The sequence below is a fragment of the Oncorhynchus kisutch genome, linkage group LG17, assembly GCF_002021735.2.
Source record: "Oncorhynchus kisutch isolate 150728-3 linkage group LG17, Okis_V2, whole genome shotgun sequence".
Taxonomy (NCBI): Eukaryota; Metazoa; Chordata; class Actinopteri; order Salmoniformes; family Salmonidae; genus Oncorhynchus; species Oncorhynchus kisutch.
Window position 1 is genome coordinate 80,039,598 of NC_034190.2, and position 22,742 is coordinate 80,062,339.

The 22,742-nt window shown below is 40.5% G+C and overlaps 2 protein-coding genes across 4 annotated transcripts; both read left to right on the plus strand.

Annotated features, from left to right (window-relative positions):
* The first annotated feature begins 427 nt into the window (after nucleotides 1-427).
* On the plus strand, nucleotides 428-17,767 carry LOC109908607 (TBC1 domain family member 22B-like). 2 transcript variants are annotated; one of them, XM_020507273.2, is made up of 13 exons: nucleotides 428-718; nucleotides 2,798-2,854; nucleotides 4,026-4,375; nucleotides 4,543-4,710; nucleotides 6,073-6,143; nucleotides 6,623-6,751; nucleotides 7,492-7,557; nucleotides 11,532-11,646; nucleotides 12,508-12,614; nucleotides 12,769-12,844; nucleotides 12,960-13,087; nucleotides 13,324-13,419; nucleotides 13,694-17,767. In XM_020507273.2, exons 1-13 carry the CDS (start codon nucleotides 663-665, stop codon nucleotides 13,820-13,822), a joined length of 1,548 nt encoding a protein of 515 aa, XP_020362862.1. In that variant the 5' UTR covers nucleotides 428-662; the 3' UTR covers nucleotides 13,823-17,767. The 2 variants fall into 2 exon arrangements, with proteins under 2 accessions (XP_020362862.1, XP_020362863.1); XM_020507274.2 differs by lacking the exon at nucleotides 2,798-2,854.
* Nucleotides 17,768-19,405: 1,638 nt separating this feature from the next.
* On the plus strand, nucleotides 19,406-22,709 carry LOC109908364 (zinc finger protein 615). 2 transcript variants are annotated; one of them, XM_020507007.2, is made up of 2 exons: nucleotides 19,406-19,523; nucleotides 20,128-22,709. In XM_020507007.2, exons 1-2 carry the CDS (start codon nucleotides 19,419-19,421, stop codon nucleotides 21,643-21,645), a joined length of 1,623 nt encoding a protein of 540 aa, XP_020362596.2. In that variant the 5' UTR covers nucleotides 19,406-19,418; the 3' UTR covers nucleotides 21,646-22,709. The 2 variants fall into 2 exon arrangements, with proteins under 2 accessions (XP_020362596.2, XP_020362597.1); XM_020507008.2 differs by having other exon boundaries at nucleotides 19,453-19,617.
* Nucleotides 22,710-22,742: the final 33 nt, after the last annotated feature.

A 22,742-nucleotide genomic window follows, 5' to 3' on the forward strand; every position in this document is an offset into this window, starting at 1 on the left:
GAATCGCAATTACATATCGTATCGGCACCTGAGTATCGTGAAGTGGACAATATCGTATCGTGATGTCTCTGGCAATTCCCAGCCTTAGGAACAAGGTCTACAAAATGATTGCTTCTGCTTTGAAATATATAAAGTCTATGTATTTGTTCTCATGCTGATTTGTTTCTGTTTGGAAAAATAACCCTGTCCCTTACGAAGTACTAACTATGTAACATAAAATACAAGCCAAGAGAAGACCTCAGGCTAGCTAGTTTACTATTTATTACACCGTAGTCATAATAACATAATAATAACCCATGTTTATTTTCCCGGCTTCATGAATGTTACTTGTAACACCACAAGATGAAGGATGCGTGTTCAGAGAAGGTTGACTCTGTTTCTCCATAGTATTCCTATTGGTAAGTGTCTATGCACCTGTTAAACCCGTCCGCCAATCACACGTCCATGTAAATGTGTCCAAGATGGCGACCTCCATCGTTCTGTCTTATACGTTCTCGCCAATTGCAACAAAATAACATTATTGTCACATGTCAAAACGTTGTTGTTGGTCGCAGAAAATACAACACGGTTTAGTATATTGAATCGGAAACGTTAAAATCGTCTCCAATGCTTTGTACATTTGTAGAACTGCGCGCGGTGATGGTCTGAGGGGATTTCCAAGCATGGCCACCGATAACAGAATTCATTTCTGGAGGAAAAACGCAAAGGTTCCAGGGAGGTAGGTTTCAGTTCTCCCTCTCGTCAATGATAACAATCTCGTGATTATTAAGATTAGAATGGTGTATTCTGATAAGGAGTTAATAACTCTGTATTTTAGTGGGCATAACGTTGTTGATTTTGCGTCATTACAGTGCCATTAAAGGTTAATAAAACATATGCTTAATAGCCCTGTTTGATGGATAGTTTATAAAGCCTTTGACAATAAAGAAGTGGTGGTCTTTGTTGCACTAGAGCACTTATTAGAGCTCACATGAGGTCACAATCATGCCTTTGTCTTGGCTAACATATGTTGTTACCTAAACGTTACATATACAACCTATGGTTCATACAACATGTCAGGTGTAACGGGGGAATGTTGACATGTAGCATATGCAGCAGACTGAGAAAAAATCATTTCAGAAACGTCCCCAACTAATAGATTGGCATATAGCCTTTCTTGTGGAACCCCTTTACCGGTGGGAAAATCAACACAATGTGTCTCTCTAATTATGGCCCATGATGAGGTATCACAATGTATCTCTTCAGAAACTATCATAAGGGGAAGTTGATTATAACATTGTAGCTATTAGAGTTGACAGTCATTTCTGGTCAAGAGTGAGGATCTTGATTTTATTCATTTTAAACTCTTGAACCTAGTTTAAATATTTCAGTAGAATGCTTTTTGAAAAATCAAACGTTTTCATGTTGTTCCTGTGAACAATTAGCAAATAACGTTATTCTATCCCAATAGGCTACATTTGAGTTTTCTGAATTAATATGACCCATTAATATAGATACATAATGTTGAATGGAAAGTACAAATCATTCTGGTTACAGGTTTATCCTCCGGGTTGGTACTTTTCTTTAATACTCTCGAGCCCTTCTAAGTCACTAATTGAGTCAGTCACATGGGGGATGGGAGAACACAGATGTCAGTCACATTGGAAATGCATGACCAAGGCCCATATTCACAAAGTGCTGATCCAGGATCAGTTTAGCCTTTTAGATCACAATGAATACAATTATATGGACAGGGGTGACCATGCTGAATCAGCATACCTATTCTAAAAATGCTTTGTGAATTACAGGCCTCAAATCAGCCCAGGCAGTTGAATGGCTGTTTTCCTGCCAGGCTGCCCGGGTCTGTTGAGGCTCCAGGGCAAGGGTAGGGTGTGGTGGGTACCAAGGTAATGTGAGGAGTCTCTAAGGAGTGGGTGTTGCCTTTGGTGAGGAAACAACACTGTTCCCAATCCTGACAGAACAAGTTACGTAATAAGCCACAATGAGATACCATCCAGACATGATAGGGCATTACCATTGTGCCTTTTATACAAATATACAGTCTGTAAATAAATACATTATATAAAAGGTTTCTAGGTAAAGTCAATATTCTACAAATATCCCCAAAAGACACAGCTGATGAGCCATTTTACTACAACATGAGCTATTATTGTGTCAAAGACCCAGTGACTTGACTAATTCGGTTGTGTACACAACGTAGCCTAGATAACATTTGGCTATTTCCCCCTCGACAGAGCTTGGTTCACGTCAGAACACAAAGGGAGACAGGCACACAGGCGCCTTTGGACTGTGTTGCAGGTCACAGCTCTTGTAGCATCATCAGATGAGTGCTCAACATGCTAGCATCCGCTGAACAGGATACTCTCTCCATGGGGTGGCAGTAAGTCTGTCACTCGCATTGGCAAGCTGTTCACAGAATCTCTTAAAGCTACAGTATATACCTACAGTACTACTGTAACAACCATTATCCAAAACCAAAACAGAATTTAGATTAATATTTTAGGAGCGAGCTAAGAAGTCCTCAGTATGCCCATTATGGTTGCTCTGGGGGGGTCTATGCTTTTCAACCTGTAAAATTCATAATGAGTTGACTATAATTTGTTGTATTATTATTATTATTATTTTTAAACATTTTATTTAACTTTTATTTAACTGGGCATGTCAGTTAAAAACAAATTCTTATGTTACAATGACGGCCTTATGACCAACATTGTCAATGAATCATGAAAAGAGGCCTCAATGGGCCCACGTTCTCCCAGTGAAGTACAGCTAGGCTACTGCTCTTTCCCCTCTACAGTATACAGCCAGTTTATGGAGCACAGCATCCTCCCCTTGACCCCAGAATCCACCGCACGTAAGTGCTCTGCATAGCTGATCTGCATGGAACCCACAGGGATTTATACTATATGTCATTCAGCAGATCTTCTTTTATTTAACCCTTTCTTTTTTTCCATTGTTTCAACATAGATTTTCGCATGCTTAGTTTAGATTGTTGACGTTCGTGTCTTGTCTGTATTGCCAAGCCTTTGAATATGTGTGGATGGTAATTGTTTAGTTTGATTGTTCCACGTTATTATATTGATATTTTTTTTTACACTATTCCTTTTTATACATTTTTGTTCAGCGGTTCCTTTTTATATTAGATATAGTGAGAATACAAAACATTATGAACACCTGCTCTTTCCATGACGTAGACTGACCAGGGGAATCCAGGTGAAAGATATGATCCCTTATCGATGTCACTTGTTAAATACACTTAAGTGTAGATGAAGGGGAGGAGACAGGTTATAGAAGGATTTTTAAAGCCTTGAGATGGATTGGGTATGTGTGCCATTCAGAGGGTGAATGGGTAAAACAAAAGATTTAAGTGCCTTTGAACGGGGTATGGTAGTAGGTGCCAGGCGCACCGGTTTGTGTCAAGAACTGGAACGCTGCTGGGTTTTTCACGCTCAACAGTTCCCGTGTTTATCAACAATGGTCCACCACCCAAAGGACATCCAGCCAACTTGACACAACTGTGGGAAGCATTGGAGTCAACATAGGCCAGCATCCCTGTGGAACGCTTACAACACCTTGTAGAGTCAACATGGGCCAGCATCCCTGTGGAACGCTTACAACACCTTGTAGAGTCAACATGGGCCAGCATCCCTGTGGAACGCTTACAACACCTTGTAGAGTCAACATGGGCCAGCATCCCTGTGGAACGCTTACAACACCTTGTAGAGTCAACATGGGCCAGCATCCCTGTGGAACGCTTACAACACCTTGTTGAGTCAACAGAGGCCAGCATCCCTGTGGAACGCTTACAACACCTTGTAGAGTCTATTCCCCGACAAATTGAGGCTGTTCTGAGGGCAAAAGGGGGCGCAACTCAATATTAGGAAGGTGTTCTTAATGTTTTGTACACTCAGTGTATATTGTCAATGTATCATTGTGTGTTTACCATGAGACAGCTGTAGCTGCTCAATGGTTTCTTCTTTAGACCAGTGGCACGTTGATTAAACGTTTTCATTTTCTCTCTGCAGGTTTCCTAAAGACACTCCAAAGGCAAATAATCTCAAGTCAAAAAAGGCGTCTAGTTTCCACGAGTTTGCCCGCAGCACAAACGATGCCTGGGACATTGACGATGAGGAGGATGAGGACTTCTTAGCTCCCATCCATCCCTCATCTCTCCCGCCCACCCTGCCCTCCACACACCAGGTACCTCCTCTTCCTCCACAACAACCCATTAACACCACCATTGAGCCAGACACAGGGCCAGGGCCTGCAGACCGGCTGGCTCCCCCAACAGCAGAGGTCCGCCTTCAGCATGAGGAGGCCAATGGCAGAGTGGTGGTGAAGTCCAGCAGTGAGGCCCAGCTCAACACCAATACAGGTAATGAACAGGACACTAAAGTCAGGGGTGGGTTTTAGGGAACATGTGTTATCCCATTTAAGATATTGCTCATTATCAACTCAATACTGCCTTAATATGGTCAGTAATCTGCTCTTTGTGACTTGTCACTCTGCAGTCCCATGATCCTCCACTCTCTTCCTCCACAGTGCGTTCCACTCTGCAGAAGCAACAGTCTCTCCCAGTCCGCCCCATCATCCCGTTAGTCGCCAGAATCTCTGACCAAAATTCATCGGGGGCCCCAATCATGACAGTGCGAGACAAGAGTCGATTGGACAAATTCAAATACCTTCTGTCCTGTCCTAACACCGACCTCGGTGAGACTCAACACCCTATACATTGAACAAAAAATATAAACACAACATGGAAAGGTTTGTTTCCATGTTTCATAAACTGAAATAAAAGATCCTACAAATGTTCCATACACACAAAAAGCTTATTTCTGTCAAATGTTTTTGCACAAATGTATTTATATCCCTGTTAGTGAGCATTTCTCCTTTGTCAAGATAATCCATCCACCTGACAGGTGTGGCATATCAAGAAAACGGATTAAACAGCATGATCATTACACAGGTGCACCTTGTGCTGGGGACAATAAAAGGCCACTCTAAAATGTGCAGTTTTGTCACACAACACAATGTCACAGATGTTTCAAGCTTTGAGGGAGCGTGCAACTGGCATGCTGACTGCAGGAATGTCCACCTGTTACCAGATCATTTAATATGAATATCTCTACTATAAACTGCCAACAAACATAATTTTAAAAGATTTGGTAGTATGTTCAGCCTGCCTCACAACCACAGACCACATGTATGGCGTTGTACGGGCGAGCAGTTTACTGATGTCAATGTTGTGAACAGAGTGCCCCGTGGTGGTGGTGGGGTTATGGTATGGGCAGAAATAAGCTACAGACAATGAACACAATTGCATTTTATCGTTGGCAATTTGAATGCATAGAGACACCGTGACGAGATGCTGAGGTCCATTGTTGTGCCATTCATCCTCCACCATCACCTCGTGTTTCAGCATGATAATGTACGGCCCCATGTCTCAAGAATCTGTACACAATTCCTAGAAGCTGAAAATGTCCCAGTTCTTCCATGGCCTGCACACTCACCAGACATGTCACCCATTGAGCATGTTTGGGATGCTCTGGATCAACGTGGACAACAGCATGTTCCAGTTCCCACTAATATTCAGCAACTTCACACAGCCATTGAAGAGGAGTGGAACAGCATTCCACAGCCCACAATCAACAGCCGGATCAACTCTTTGCAAAGGAGATGTGTCACACTGCATGAGGCAGATAGTGGTCACACCAGATACTGTCTGGTTTTCTGATCCACACCCCTACATTTGTTAAGGTATCTGTAACCAACAGATGCATATCTGTATTCCCAGTCATGTGAAATTCGTAGATTAGGGCCTAATGAATTTATTTCAATTCACATCTTTCCTTATATGAACTGTAACTCTGTAAAATCTTTGAAATTTGTTGCATGTTGCGTTTATATTTTTGTTCAGTGTAGATTGAGGAAGCTAATGGAAGGCCAATATTCTATTTACAATGTTTGTATTCTCATTCTATTTTTTACAATGTAAAGTATGTATTCTCATTCTATTTTTTACAATGTAAAGTATGTATTCTCATTCTATCTCCTGGGCCTTGTGATCCACAGAGGAGCTCCGGAAGCACAGCTGGTCAGGCATTCCACGAGAAGTGAGGCCCATCACATGGAGGCTCCTCTCTGTAAGTACCACGATGACCTTTGACCTACTGTCTGTAAGTACCATGATGACCTTTGACCTACTCTCTGTAAGTACCATGATGACCTTTGACCTACTCTGTAAGTACCATGATGACCTTTGACCTACTCTCTGTAAGTACCATGATGACCTTTGGCTAAGCTGGAGATCACACACAAAGGAGTATGACGATATGTTGGGGTGGGTTTCACATCCTATCTTTTTAAGATGTTTTAATTTTATTATTACTTGTTCAACAAAATGTATTTCTTTGAGCAATTGTAGCAGTGTGAAATAATATCACTTCCCAAATAATCACTGCATGTATGTGACAACTGCACACACATTGCTCTTGGTATTATTTGCGATATGTTCAAAATTCTCTTATCACACTTCCTGTTCTGGTACTGTTAATATCTTCAAGAGTATTTCCTCTTGATTAATAAACAACATGTTTTCTTCTTGTCATTTCTATCATGGCAGGGTTACCTCCCAGTCAACATGGAGCGCAGAGACCTGGTGCTGAAGAGGAAGAGAGACGAGTACTTTGGCTTCATTGAACAGTATTACCACTCCAGGACAGACGAGACTTACAAAGACACATATAGACAGGTAATAGATGAATCACCAAATCCTAATATATCAATGTTTACCAGTGTTTAAGTAGCATATGCCTACTGTAGTGAGTCAGTGTTTAAGTAGCATATACCTACTGTAGTCAGTCAGTGTTTAAGTAGAATATGCCTACTGTAGTGAGTCAGTGTTTAAGTAGATCATACCTACTGTAGTGAGTCCGTGTTTAAGTAGATCATACCTACTGTAGTGAGTCCGTGTTTAAGTAGATCATACCTACTGTAGGGAGTCAGTGTTTAAGTAGATCATACCTACTGTAGTGAGTCAGTGTTTAAGTAGTTCATACCTACTGTAGTGAGTCAGTGTTTAAGTAGATCATACTTACTGTAGTGAGTCAGTGTTTAAGTAGATCATACCTACTGTAGTGAGTCAGTGTTTAAATAGATCATACCTACTGTAGTGAGTCAGTGTTTAAGTAGATCATACCTACTGTAGTGAGTCAGTGTTTAAGTAGATCATACCTACTGTAGTGAGTCAGTGTTTAAGTAGATCATACCTACTGTAGTGAGTCAGTGTTTAAATAGATCATACCTACTGTAGTGAGTCAGTGTTTAAGTAGATCATACCTACTGTAGTGAGTCAGTGTTTAAGTAGATCATACCTACTGTAGTGAGTCAGTGTTTAAATAGATCATACCTACTGTAGTGAGTCAGTGTTTAAATAGATCATACCTACTGTAGTGAGTCAGTGTTTAAGTAGAACATGCTTTGTTTCCACAGATCCACATTGATATTCCGAGGACAAACCCACTAATTCCACTTTTCCAGCAGCCTGCGGTGCAAGAGGTGAGCTTCTCTCTCTCAGCTCTTCATACTATTTGCCTGGCTTGGATAGGCAACAATTCATTGTTAATATATTTTTTTATATAGATGGGTTAATACACTGGTTCCAAAAGGGTTCTTCAGCTGTCCCCATAGGAAAACCCTTTTTGGTTTCAGGTAGTTTAGTTTATTAATTCGACCATTTAAAAAAAAACAAGCACACATTACAACTCAAAAGCCATATATGCACATGAATAAAATCATAGAGGATAACACACAATAAAGTCTGGGACTTATTTCCATTGTGGTCCTCTTGAGACAAGATGACTAGACAAGATCCAACACAGTATGGCAGTGAAATAATAAAACAAAAACATAGAAGAAGAACATCTATCTCATCAAAAACATAGAAGAAGAACATTATCTTATCAAAAACATAGAAGAAGATCTATCTCATCAAAAACATAGAAGAAGAAGATCTATCTCATCAAAAACATAGAAGAAGAACATTATCTTATCAAAAACATAGAAGAAGAACATATATCTCATCAAAAACATAGAAGAAGAACATTATCTCATCAAAAACATAGAAGAAGAAGATCTATCTCATCAAAAACATAGAAGAAGAACATTATCTTATCAAAAACATAGAAGAAGAACATCTATCTCATCAAAAACATAGAAGAAGAAGATCTATCTCATCAAAAACATAGAAGAAGAACATTATCTTATCAAAAACATAGAAGAAGAAGATCTATCTCATCAAAAACATAGAAGAAGAAGATCTATCTCAACAAAAACATAGAAGAAGAACATTATCTTATCAAAAACATAGAAGAAGATCTATCTCATCAAAAACATAGAAGAAGAAGATCTATCTCATCAAAAACATAGAAGAAGAACATCTATCTCATCAAAAACATAGAAGAAGAAGATCTATCTCATCAAAAACATAGAAGAAGAAGATCTATCTCATCAAAAACATAGAAGAAGAACATCTATCTCATCAAAAACATAGAAGAAGAACATTATCTTATCAAAAACATAGAAGAAGAACATCTATCTCATCAAAAACATAGAAGAAGATCTATCTCATCAAAAACATAGAAGAAGAACATCTATCTCATCAAAAACATAGAAGAAGAACATCTATCTCATCAAAAACATAGAAGAAGAACATCTATCTCATCAAAAACATAGAAGAAGAAGATCTATCTCATCAAAAACATAGAAGAAGAAGATCTATCTCATCAAAAACATAGAAGAAGAACATTATCTTATCAAAAACATAGAAGAAGATCTATCTCATCAAAAACATAGAAGAAGAAGATCTATCTCATCAAAAACATAGAAGAAGAACATTATCTTATCAAAAACATAGAAGAAGAAGATCTATCTCATCAAAAACATAGAAGAAGAAGATCTATCTCATCAAAAACATAGAAGAAGAAGATCTATCTCATCAAAAACATAGAAGAAGAAGATCTATCTCATCAAAAACATAGAAGAAGAAGATCTATCTCATCAAAAACATAGAAGAAGAAGATCTATCTCATCAAAAACATAGAAGAAGAACATCTCATCATTCCAGTTACATCATAGGGGTTATTCATATGGGCACAGAAGACATCAAACATGTTTTTACTTTATGTTTAAAGTTGCCCAGCGGAGTAGGTTTTTCTAAAACCCGACTGAAAATCATACATTAGACCCTGTTTGTTAACATATTCATACATTTGCTCATGTACAATTCTCTCCAGGATCTTTGATGTTACACGGAGGATAGATACAGGCCTATAATTCCCAGGGTCAGACTTTATCCCCTTCTTATACAGAGGTATAACTTTAGCTTGTTTCATGTCCATGGGAAAGGTGCCTTGTTCAAGAGAGAGATTAATGATATGCGTAATACAAGGGCCAATTTGCTCAGCAGAATCTATTAGAAACCTTGCAGGAATATTATCCAGGCCTGTGGCTTTGGAGCATGTAAGCTCTGCCAGCATACTGACTATTTTGCATGTTGCTTCCTTTGCAAAATAAAAAGAGTTTGGCTGAACCCCTAACTCTGCATAATACTTCTTGACCTGGTAGCTTCCATACAAACCAGAACTGGTGGGCAGCTTGCTAACCAGCTTGCTGGCAACAGAAGTAAAAAAAGAGTTGAATTCATTGGCAACCTCTGCTTTTTCATACACCATCTCCTCCTTGATATTCAGTCCAATACTGTTTAGTTTGTTTTTGGTAGTACTACTACAGCATAATTCCTTAAATGATTTCCAAAGATTTCTAGGGTCGTTTTTGTTCTCAATTATTTTCTCAGCAAAGTAACCCCTCTTAGCTTCATCCATCCTGCTCTGTGCTTCATTTCTGTGACAAAATCATGCTGCTCTTGAGAGTTCTTACATTTTTTAAAGGCCTTATTCCTTGCATGAATAGATTCTAGAATCTCATGATTAAACCAAGTTCTAGATCTCTGCTTTACCCTGAACCATCTAATGGGGGCCATCACATTCACCACATCAAGGAATCTACATTTAAAGACTTCCCAGGCACTGTCTACCCCTACACTATCTAGCACAGGTGACCAGTCAATTTTACCCACTTCCTCCCTAAACATTTCAACACAGTATTTTTTGAGTCCTCTGATTCTAACGGTTTTGTGACACTTAAATATATCTTTAAAAATCCTCCTTGTGCAAAATGTAATATAATGATCACTGATTCCATATACTATTACTCCACTCTGCGATATTTTTAGATTTATCAGACACCAATATTAAGTCAATCGTGCTTTGCGCTGTTTCACATATCCTGGTGGGATCTTGTATCATTTGGGTCAGAGCAAGTGATCTGCAAAAGTGCAATAATACATTGTGGGTTGGGCTATTCTTTCTGCAGACATCAGTATTGAAATCCCCTAATTATTTCCTTCACCAGGGAATCATTACAGTTTGACAACACAATTTCAAGACCTTCATAGAATGCATTCTGATTGGGCGGCCTATAACACACCCCCAACAAAATCGGCTTGGTTTTGGGATGGCAGATATCCAGCCAGACAATCTCCAGATCAGCCCTTAAATCCGATCTGACGTTAAAAGCAATATCGGATCTTACAAACGCACATATCCCCCCACCATTCCGATTCCGATCCTTCCTGACAACAGAGTAATTACCCATCTCATTTTCTAAGTCACAAACAGATGAATCCAACCATGTCTCAGTAAAACATAAGACACCCACCTGATTTGCAAACCAACAGGCGTATCTCATCGATCTTCGGTAGTAGACTTCAGACGTTTAAGTGCACAAAATGTAAGCCTTTCTTCCCAAAGGCCTCATTGAATTCCCGATCCACTTGTAACTCGCCTCCCACTGTGCTGCCATGTTCCCACTGCACTGCCTCTGGTGGCGCCTCTGTTGCCATGGAGCACCCCTCCCCAGGTGCTACTCCATCATCCTCACCACCGTGTCCCCCGTCACTTGCCTCTGGTGGTCTCCGCTCCGCTGTGGACCCCCCCCCCCCTCCTCCGATGCACTCTCCACCCTCAGTAAGTCCTCTGGTCCCATTCCACCTTCAATGCTCACGCACCCCGCGGGTACAGCACACCGACAGCAACGGTAAGCTTCATTGACCCCATGTCCAAAGCTAGAATTTGCTGCATTTTAGATGAATCCACTGCATACCAAAGCTTTGCTGTTACTCTTCATACAACGTTCACAAGAGGAGCCTGGGTGCAGTTTGATGGGGTTCGTGATAAAGTGAGGTACAGGGCATTGATGGCTATCACCCGAAATAGGTAGAACTATTTTGGGTTCCATGTAGAACTCCCCGTGGAATGGGTTCCACACAGAACCCCTTTCTTCAAAGGGTTCTCTTATGGGGACAGCTGAAGAACCCTTTTTAGGTTGTAGATAACATCTTTATTTCTAAGAGTGTATACGTGTAATATCTCGTTGGATTGTATCCATGCCTGTCTGTGCCTTGTGTTCATCAGGTGTTTGAGAGGATCCTCTTCATCTGGGCTATCCGCCATCCAGCCAGCGGCTACGTCCAGGGAATCAATGACTTGGTCACTCCATTCTTTGTGGTATTCCTTTCCGAATTTGTTGGTAGGTTGGCTGGTGGATGATGTGTCGTAGATCTGCTGAACCAGACAAGGCTTTTCCATATGAAATGAAAATGGCCACTGAATCCTCTGACAGTGTGTCCAATAATCTTGTCTTATATTACATTTCTGAAGGATTAATATACAGGTAACTGCCAAAATAAAGGAAACACTTGAGTAAATGAGAGATACAAAATATATTGAAAGTAGGTGCTTCCACACAGGTGTGGTTCCTGAGTTAATTAAGTATTTAGGGCCATGTATAAAATTCCCAGATGCCCTTTATTTTGGCTACCATGGCTAGAAGAAGAGATATCAGTGACTTTGAAAGAGAGGCCTCAAAGGAACCTAGAGTGTTTAAAGGGTTTATATATCTCTCAAATGTGTCGTACTGCCCTGAACAAGGCAGTTAACCCACTGTTCCTAGGCCGTCATTGAAAATAAGAATTTGTTCTTAACTGACCTGCCTAGTTAAATAAAGATACAAATAAAATAAAAAGTCACCAGATCTCAACCCAATTGAACACTTATGGGAGATTCTGGAGCGGTGTCTGAGACAGTGTTTTCCACCACCATCAACAAAACTCCAAATTATGGAATTTCTCACAGAGAATGGTGTTGTATCGCTCCAATAGAGTTCCAGACACTTGTAGATTCTATGCCATGGTGCATTGAAGCTGTTCTGGTGGCTCGTGGTGGTCCAACAACACTAAAACACTTTGTTGGTGTTTCCTTTATTTTGGCAGTTACATTTCCCCCCCCCTTGCGTAGTTATTTTTCAGCATTGCAAACCGGCACCTCTGCTTCCATGAGTGTGTTGGATGTAGGGGTGGATGACTGTGATATTTGGGGTTTGTTTCTACAGAGGAGGATGTGGAGAATTTTGACGTAGCGTCCTTGCCTCTTGACACCCAGAGGAACATTGAGGCAGACAGCTTCTGGTGCATGACCAAGCTGCTGGACGGAATACAGGTTGGTATCTAGAATGTTATTCAGTTATTTTCTCCATTTGTGCCAATGATATTTATTCCGAACCTCTGTCTACAGCAGCCCCCCCCCCCCACAATCACAAATAAAATCCTCCTCGTGATGTGTTGTTGGTATTATTGTTGTTGTATCTGTACAGGACAACTACACTTTTGCTCAGCCAGGGATACAGAACAAAGTTAAAGCTTTGGAAGAATTGGTCAGCAGAATCGATGGTGAGATATGGTCTCCTCGTGTTGTTTACAGTGTCTGAGGCCAGTGTGTATTATTTCAGATGACCTCAGGGTCAGTTTTCATCTCTCTGTGGGGCTGTGTCCTTTTCTCTCTCAGAGGACATACACAACTACTTTAAGAGGTATGAGGTGGAGTACCTGCAGTTCGCTTTTCGTTGGATGAACAACCTGCTGATGAGAGAGCTGCCTCTACGCTGCACCATACGCCTCTGGGACACCTATCAGGTGACACACACACACACACACCCAAGCACTCGCACACACACACATACACACACTCGCGCGCGCACACAAGCACTCGCGTGCGCACACACACACACCGAAGCACTCGCACACACACACACACACACACATATAGATATTTGCATTCAACGTTTGCATGTAGATCTGAATGTTTGTGGGATTTACATAGATCATGTGTACGTGTTCATCACATGCTGACCTGTCGTTTATCCCTGTAGGCTGAACAAGAGGGCTTCTCCCACTTCCACCTCTACGTCTGTGCTGCTTTCCTGATCGAGTGGCGCAAAGAGATCCTCTCCATGGTCGATTTTCAGGTACCATTAATTCTGTCGACTGTTGGACTGTTTGTACAGTACTCGAGCAGGTTCTGTTGATCAAGGTATTTGAAAACATATTACCTTTTTTTCTATGGCCTGACAGACCCTCCAGTGAAAAGCTCTCATTAAAAAAAATGATCTGCATATTTCAGTGTTCATGACACTTTGCAGATGGTGACTGTGACTGAGGCCCATCAGGGATTATTCACACACATCCCATCCAGTTCCAAAAATGGTGCTTATGTCATAAAATGTGTCTCTGCCTTTCCAGGGTCTTCTCATGTTACTCCAGAACCTTCCTACAATCCACTGGGGGAACGAGGAAGTGGGCCTTCTCCTGGCTGAAGCATACAGACTCAAGTATATGTTCGCTGACGCGCCCAATCACTACAAGAGATAGGCCTCTATGTCACTGGTTCTTAAACTCTTTTTTTAACCGTGGCACACCTTGATAGGATAAAACATTGTGCTGCACACCTGCAATTTCCCTATTCATGGAGTGGTAATGGCATGCATCTTACATGATCCATACTGCAAATCATCTATTTTCTGTGACAAATGTTTTTTATAGGTTAAATGGAGTTCATTTGATCGTTCCTTAATCTGAATGTGTGTCCACCCCTTAAAGAGTGTCCTGTGAATCCGAGTTAGAATTTTTTTTTATAGGTCCGGTAATATATATAGTCTGTTACAAATATATATATATATATATATATTTTTTTTTACGGTTTGGGCTACATATGAACAGTTTACTGCATTGTTAAAGGTGCAACCACGGACACAAAGCCACGCTCCATTTGTTTCTACGGCAACGGCTGTGGTACAGCTAAACCTAATCAGACTTGGTTATGCTAATTGTTCTCACAGGCGAAGTAAAGGGATATATAAATGTATTTTCTCGTGATGCGCGCCCCTCAAATGATACAAAATGTAACAACAGCCTGAGCGCACTGGACTTGAAACAGCCACACAGATGGAACCATGTGTCATTCAATGTATTATCTGAACGGCGCTGGTGCTCCCAAGTCCAAATTCCACAGTTCACATTCGTTAGTGTTCCCCCCCCCCCCAAAAAAAAAATTTAAGATTAAGAAAAGTTTCACTGCACAGTTGAAAGTTCCTCAAAGCACAACAGTGTGCTGCGTCACACAGGTTGAAAACCACTGCTATATGCACTGGTGAACAGATTGTAAAACAAGAGATATTTAGGTATGTAGAGATATGTAGAGATGCTGATATGTAGGTTTTTATTCCTCTGACATGACTGACGGACATACTGTAAAATACCTTGCACATGCGTATAGATTATTCACTCAAAAACCCTGGCCTGAACTACCATTTGTACAATATTTTTCTTGCTGTCTTTCTCTGTTAATAATTGCATTGGCAAGTTTCATTCCACTGACTCTGCAGTGTATTATCTTAGAGCCAGTGACTTGAACATCTCAGTAGTAGTCTGTTACAGTTCACGCTGTAGGCATCGAGTAGGGTCCTGGCATACAGCTGTGAGTTCTGCTGTTGGAACTCTATACTGTACTGTGTAAATGACTGGTATTTTAATCTGGAAGGAATAAGTACTTGGCTAATCGGTTAATGGCTAGTTCAAATTAATTCATACTGGCGTTAAATCAGTATTGTTTGTCTCAAAAGTTTTAACCGAACTCTGAATGGATGATGATGACAGTTTGATCATCCTTTAAGTTTCAGAGAGAATATACTTGAGTTATTTTGTTTGTCGTTTGTTTATGACAAGAGTTCTGTGGTAAAGCTAGCCCACATATATTTGACCACTTTGTCCCCACTTGTTCCCTTCGTGGATATATTGAGTCCAGCAAAAGGCCAGTCTGAATATCTAGTAAAGAAATGGTCCAATGTAGTACAACGTGATACGGGAGGAGTCACAGCTGTTACTAATAGCCACTCCGTAGACCAGAAAAAAGGTACTTTATTTCAGGGCTTATCTATAGGGGTGCCATATTGAATCCCAAGGCCTCAATGTGAATCGGATGAGAATAGCGACCTTGTTGATGTATTGCTGTAAAGTTTGGACTAGATATAGCTGGATTTTATCATCTGATTATTTGCTATTTTGTTTAGTATTCGTCAGACTTAAATTTTCTTTCTAAGATTATATGAAACTGTGGCACGTATGAAAGTTGATAAATTGGATCAAAAATGAATTTGTCATTTGCAACTGAATGAGACTTGTCTACCCTTCAAATAGTGTAAACCTGAAGGGGATCTGACACTTTACCAAATTTATATTGTGTATGTTTGTGGTGTTCATAACAATGCGATGCAAATGTTGCTTTGTCTATTTCCTCTTCCTGAAGAAATATACAAACCAGTGCAATCTAAATCAACAATCTGCAACACGATGTAATGACCATTCAGGAAGCTCTTCAGATAGGAGAGAAAATGACTGTTGTACTTCCCTGTTTGTGGTTTGCAACAGCATCTACTCTTATTTAGTAATGGTTAACTTAAACAGTTGTCTGTAAACTTTATAGAAGTGAAAATTGTGTATATTAAGAATTCAAATGTTCAGATTTGTTATATAGTAATTGACTGTGTTTTGCCTTGACTCTGAGGGTTGCTAATGCTGATGGGGATTTTCAGAGGAAACTTTTAGTAACCCTCCCTACACAGTTACTTGATCTATTGAAAACGGTGTCCTGTGATATCAACACAGCTGTATTTCAAGCCTTTGTTATAAGAATGTGTAATGCTCTCTTTCTTTTACTGTCTAACATGGAAAACTGAAATGTTGTCATTTGACCTTTTGTTTTGTGTCAGTTGATATTGGGGTTATGTAGTAGCTTACCAGTTGATATTGGGGTTATGTCGTAGCCTACCAGTTGATATTGGGGTTATGTAGTAGCCTACCAGTTGATATTGGGGTTATGTAGTAGCCTACCAGTTGATATTGGGGTTATGTAGTAGCCTACCAGTTGATATTGGGGTTATGTCGTAGCCTACCAGTTGATATTGGGGTTATGTCGTAGCCTACCAGTTGATATTGGGGTTATGTCGTAGCCTACCAGTTGATATTGGGGTTATGTCGTAGCCTACCAGTTGATATTGGGGTTATGTCGTAGCCTACCAGTTGATATTGGGGTTATGTCGTAGCCTACCAGTTGATATTGGGGTTATGTCGTAGCCTACCTGCCTTGACCTCACTTAGCTGATGTAAATCAGGAATAGTAATTCCATTTCCAACTTTCATACCCATTTCTCTGCTATGGTAGGAAAGATGTGACAGTCATTCTTGTATTCATGGTTGCTTGTTTCGTCACAATATGGTTTTGAACGTTTGTTTTGAACTGATGCCCGACTGAGCATTCTACTCAATGCATTTTAGATCAAGGGCAGATGGAGAACGTTCATAAGAATGGAATGACGCGACTGAGTGATGGAGGTGCAACCAATGAATTGATTGGCATTTAGGTTCAGTTTCAACAATATGGCTCAGATTAGTTTTGTCAGGTTTTATTTTGTGACCCTATGACAACCTAACATAATAAAACTGAAGTACGTTTTTTCGTGCATCAGTTTTTCTGGCACAATCTGAAGATCCTGGTTAGTTTTTCAATAATCAGTGCTAGAACAGTGAACTTGGTGGTATTGGATGTGTAATCATGATAATGAGAAAACTGAAGTGCCATAACTTCTGTACCAGTATAATTCTCATATTGGTTTTTAAGATGTAGTTCAATTAGGATTTTTCTGCAATTAAATCATCTAATTGTCATTCTTACTTTAGATTTCTGCTTGTTCCAGGTACACATTATACCATGTCTTCTGAAGTCAGTGTTTTTGTAGGAAAAATGCAGACTTGTGTTCTTAGTTGGCATTTTCACATTTTATAATGATTTGTTGGTGTATTTAAGTAGTTGCCTTTCAGCCTTAAACTGTGCTCTGTCCTCATTTGTTTATTTGCTAAAAAAAAAATCAGACTTTGTGTAATTTTAATTTAATTCATTCTACGATTGTATTATTCACTCCATGTCGCGTTGTTTTATGGTCATGCAAAGGTTCACTGCATTTTGATTATAAAAACAGGAGATATAGGACAATGAAACCTGAAGTCATTGTCTAAATTCAAATTTCCAATCATAAATTTGTCTTTTTCTAATATTCAATGCCAAACTATTCGGCCAATAATGTTTCCTTTCAGATCCATGCTTCTGTAGTCATTACTGGTTTTAGCCTTAAATGGATGAAATGAGTACAGTAATGAGTACAGTAATGAGTACAGTAATGAGTACAGTAATGAGTACAGTAATCTGCTGTATATTAACTGTTTGTTTATATTAAATGAGTGTTACCCTTTGTTTTGACTGAGCCATGTTGTTATGTGTTGTGCATTAGGGGGGGGGGTTGGTGGGAGTGATCATGCACACATCACCTCACTGACATACACCCAAAAAGCTCAGATTTATATTCCTCTCTGGCTAAATCGAATATTTGTATATTTTACATTCCACTTAATTCTCTAATCATAAACTTTGGGGTTCATCCAATGAGATATATATATATATATATATATACAGTATATACACACACTAGATAACTGATAGGGGTTGCTGTTTTGAAGCCAACTCGCCTCCATTTTAGTACTCCTCCACTGGTGTAACAAATATTTTGCAAGGTATAGATTGGTTGGTTGTTTAGCAACCAAACCGATGTGCGTGCAACCATGGGGCAAAACAGACTGGTTTGGCTTTGATTTTTGACAACATGTAAACTATATTTCATCTCCATGTTTATTGAAAACATAAATAAATTGGCACAATGAGCACTTGTTGTCTCTCAAATACATTGTTACAGTTGTTGGTTAGCTAGGGAATTTGTTTGCCATTAGCATCAGTCAAAACACCTCAAAACAGGACATGGTATCAAGAACAAGATAAAACTAGCTGAAACAAGTCACTTATGATTCCCCCACATGGCAGTTTCTTGTCATTGTTGATAGCTATCTGGCCATCTAGAATCACAACAACTTGCGGACTTCTGCCAGAAGTCAAGAGACTTGGCAGTGTGGTGCCAGGACAAGACAGCAACCTCTCCCTCAACGTGATCAAGACAAAGGAGATGATTGTGAACTAGAGAAAAGGAGGACCAAGCACGCCCCCATTCTCATCGACGGGGCTGTAGTGGAGCAGGTTGAGAGCTTCAAGTTCCTTGGTGTCCACATCACCAACAAACTATCATGGTCCAAACACACCAAGACAGTCGTGAAGAGGGCACGACAATACCTATTCCCCCTCAAAACACTGAAAAGATTTGGCATGGGTCCTCAGAAAGTTCTACAGCTGCACCATCAAGAGCATCACAGCCTAGTATGGCAACTGCCTAGCCTCTACAGAGGGTAGTGTGTACAGTCCAGTACATCACTGGGGCCAAGCTCTTACCATCCAGGACCTATTTATTTTTTACCTTTATTTAACTAGGCAAGTCAGATAAGAACAAATTCATATTTTCAATGACGACCTAAGAACAGTGGGTTAACTCCCTTGTTCAGGGGCAGAACAACAGATTGTTTACCTTGTCAGCTCAGGGATTCAATCTTGCAACCTTTAAGTTACTAGTCCAATGCTCTAACCACTAGGCTACCTACCGCTATATACTGAGTGGTGTCAGAGGAAGGCCCTAAAAAAATGCCAAAGACTCCAGCCACCCAAGTCATAGACTGTTCTCTCCGGAGCTCCAAGCCTCGGACCAAAAGGCTCCTAAACAGTTTCTTCCCTCAAGCCATAAGACTGCTGAACAGCTAATTAAATGTCTAACTGGACTATTTGCATTGACCCCCCCCCCCACACACACACATACACACATTTTTACCCTGCTGCTACTCGCTGTTTATTATCTATGTATAGTCACTTTACCCCTACCTATATGTACATTATATCATTGGGTTGTTCTCTAACATTACCAACTTTCCTGAACCCGTTAGTGTTCTTGAATGACTCATTGGTGGAAACGGAAGTACCAGAATGCTAGGTTTTGTAGTCTTATCTAAACTCAAAGTACACAAACAACTTGGCTTCACTTTGGAACACATGGCAACGGTGCTACATGGAAATGAAAACAAAGTTTTGGTAACGTTAGCCAAGTACTTATCTTGAAAAATTACTTCTACACTTGTTGGAAACGAATATGTTGCCTGTATTCAAGTTTGTTTGACAAAAAAAGGTACGCTCATTTTGTTGTAGGAGTGGGGGCACTTTTAACATTCGGTCTTGTTTAGCTAGCTAGCTAGCTAACGAAACTAGCTAACGTTATAGCGATTCCCTGCTATTTGTTTTATTACCACTGCGTGTAGACTTTGTGAAATACTCAACTACCACATTTGCAGTGCCTGCTATAATTTGAGTTGCGAGACGCCGTAGGTAGTTAAGGGATTTATAAATGAAATGTAGCAGACACTTTTATCCAAAGGGAATTACAGTCATGCGTGCACGCATGGGTGGTCTCGGGAATCGAACCCACCACGGTGCATGCGCCATGCTCTACCAACTGAGATACAGAGGGTGACAAATGTACAGCCGTCTCTGCAGCCAACCATTGTACTATGAAAAGAGAGAACAAGGAAATGTGTTGTAGGTTATAGCTACGTTTCCCCTTGTATTAGGATGATGAATTTCCTATATTTACTTTATTCATTAACGTGTCTAATAGACTGTCCTCTGTACCTCCAACTAGGTGCCTTGGTTGAAGATGGATGCAGTTCCTTGCAGTTGGAACAAAACAAGAGTTCAGGAGTCGTTTGCTCGGACTAAGCCTGCATCAGACGCGCTAACAAAGCTGGCAAAACTTGTGGCACAAAAGCAAGAGAGTAAAAGCCAAAACCAACTACTGCCTGATGTGTGCCCGTGTGTGTGTGCAGAGTGCGGTCAGGGATTCTCTGACATGGCCGAGTTATTGCACCACCAGCAGGGAGAGCATGCCTTACCTAAGCGTCACCGATGCCTTTCCTGTGGCAAGGAGTTCTCTCTCCTATCCTCTTTGCAGTTGCACAAGTGTATTCATGATGCAGCCCCTTGTCAGGTCTGTTGTGGTAAACCTCAGCTAGATGCTCCATGCAATGCATGCAAGGCTTCAACCTCAGACTCTCAGAGTGTCCAGGATAAGTCCCTTCATCACCAGTCCCACCATCATGAGAGCAGATCATATGCCTGTGCTCCGTGTGGTAAAGGCTTTAGCCAAAAGCAAGCGCTGCTTCACCATCAGCAGGCTGGCTGTAGTAAATCTGCCTCACGAACTGCAAAGGTTGTCAGCCCTCCCGCTGACTCTCCCTCGCCTGAATCTGCCCTGTCTGACTCTTCTCCCCCTGACTCTCCCCCCTCGGACTCTCCTTCCCCTGATGCCACTAGTGCTCCAGTTCCTGACAGGCCAAACCAATGCCCACTTTGCTCCAAGAGCTTTCGCTCAGGGGCTGGCCTTGCCTGCCATCAGCGATCCTCACATCAGAAGGAGTGGAGTATCTCTAAGTATCTCCCGCCAAAAGGAGGCACAAATGGGGTAAATAGAAAATCCAAGCAGAAGAGTCAACTCCTCTCCTGTCGTTCCTGTGACAAGGTCTTCCCAAGCACTGCCAAGCTGTACTTGCACAGACAAGAATCCCACAGCAGAGAGAAGGATATCAGAAGAGATCCAAGGCCGCTGATTAGCAAGCGGAGGAAAAGAGAGACTTACCCATGTGACGTTTGTGGTAAAGTGTTCTTGCACCATTTGTCACTTAAAGCACACGTCAAGAATCATAGTCAAGAACCACCAAGCCATGTTCAGCAGGTTGGGAAAGCAGCCAAGGAGCCCAAGTTAGCTGAGAAGATGCCAAAAAAGACTAAAAGCAACCTATCACGGAAGATGAGAGGAACTTTGGTCAAGGTTAGCAGAGGGAGACCAAAGAAAATTCCCATGAAAGAGGAAGAGGGAGAGTTTCCTTGCCCGTCTTGTGCTGAGGTGTTTTCTTTGCAGTCTGTTCTGAAGGAGCATGAGGAGCTGCATCAGCCTACAGGGAGTATGAGACACTGCAGCGTGTGCAATCAGGGCATGAGTATCTCTAAGAAGCCTGGGGCCAAGCTTCGGAGGGCCTACCATTGTGTGCCCTGCCTGAAGGCTTTTGTAACACTGGACACTTTCTTACAACACTGCCAAAATCACCTCGTTGTCAGTGGCGATGAGGAGAGGAGCTATTCAGACACTGATGGCAAAATCTGAGATGATGATTTTTTTTAACAAGCTGTACTGAGTTCCCAAGATAATATTATGTGTACATGTACATTTTAAAGTGTGAAATATTTAGACCTCTCGCCAGAATAGCTGTTTGGATGTAACTCATGTCAACATGCCATTCCAGTTGCAACAATACATTGAAACAACAAAAATGTGTGTGTTGTCTGATACCTTTTGTGACTGACCAACAATGGTACACTGGAAGCGCTGAAGACACAATCTTCCTAGGCCTAAATCCTCGTCATGTTCATTCTTGATTTCTACATTTTATATCCCATCACAAATCAGATCCAACCATCCATTTGTTGATTTGGTTTCAATGAAATTAATATACGCAAGACCTAATTTAGCATGTTGCTGGAGCATTGAAATATATTACTTTCAATCTTTATAAACAACCCAATTCAACTTCCAACAAATCTGGGTTGCAATATTAACTGCACTGTTACAAATAACATGGCCTAAGATGTGGTGTCAAAAAGCTTTTAAATAAAGTAGTTTTTATGTAACATAGAAGTTGGAATGGACAGTGATATAGTTTACTATAATATTGACAGGTTTTGATTTGATGACTCAAATGAAGACCATATTTCCATTTAATGTGATTTTTTTCCCAACTCTTGATGGCATTGTACTTGTAAGTGTGACACTGGTTTAGCATTAATTTCATGATTATTTACCTGTGTGTGTGTGTGTGAGAGAGAGATATATGCATACTCATGGAGCCACTAAAGGCCATCTAACAATGTGACATAACAGGTTCATTTTCTCTGGAAGAAGCTTTGTCTTGGATATTATTATGCAAAACAAGCAGTGATAGCAACCTTCCTGCAATTGTTTGTTAGCAATTGGTGTACCAGGTTATCAATTTTCTGCTGTTTTGTAAAAAAATTAAATATAATAAAATCTTAAAAGAATGTCAAATGTTATTTTTAAAAAGTATTTTAGGTTTCAACTTAGGAAAGTGCCTTTGTATCCGAGTTAGCAAACTTTTCTTAGAACATACCTCATTAAAAGTATTCTCCCATGAAAATGTTTTGTGTTTACTCCATTCGTGTAGTTACAGAATTCAACATGGCAAG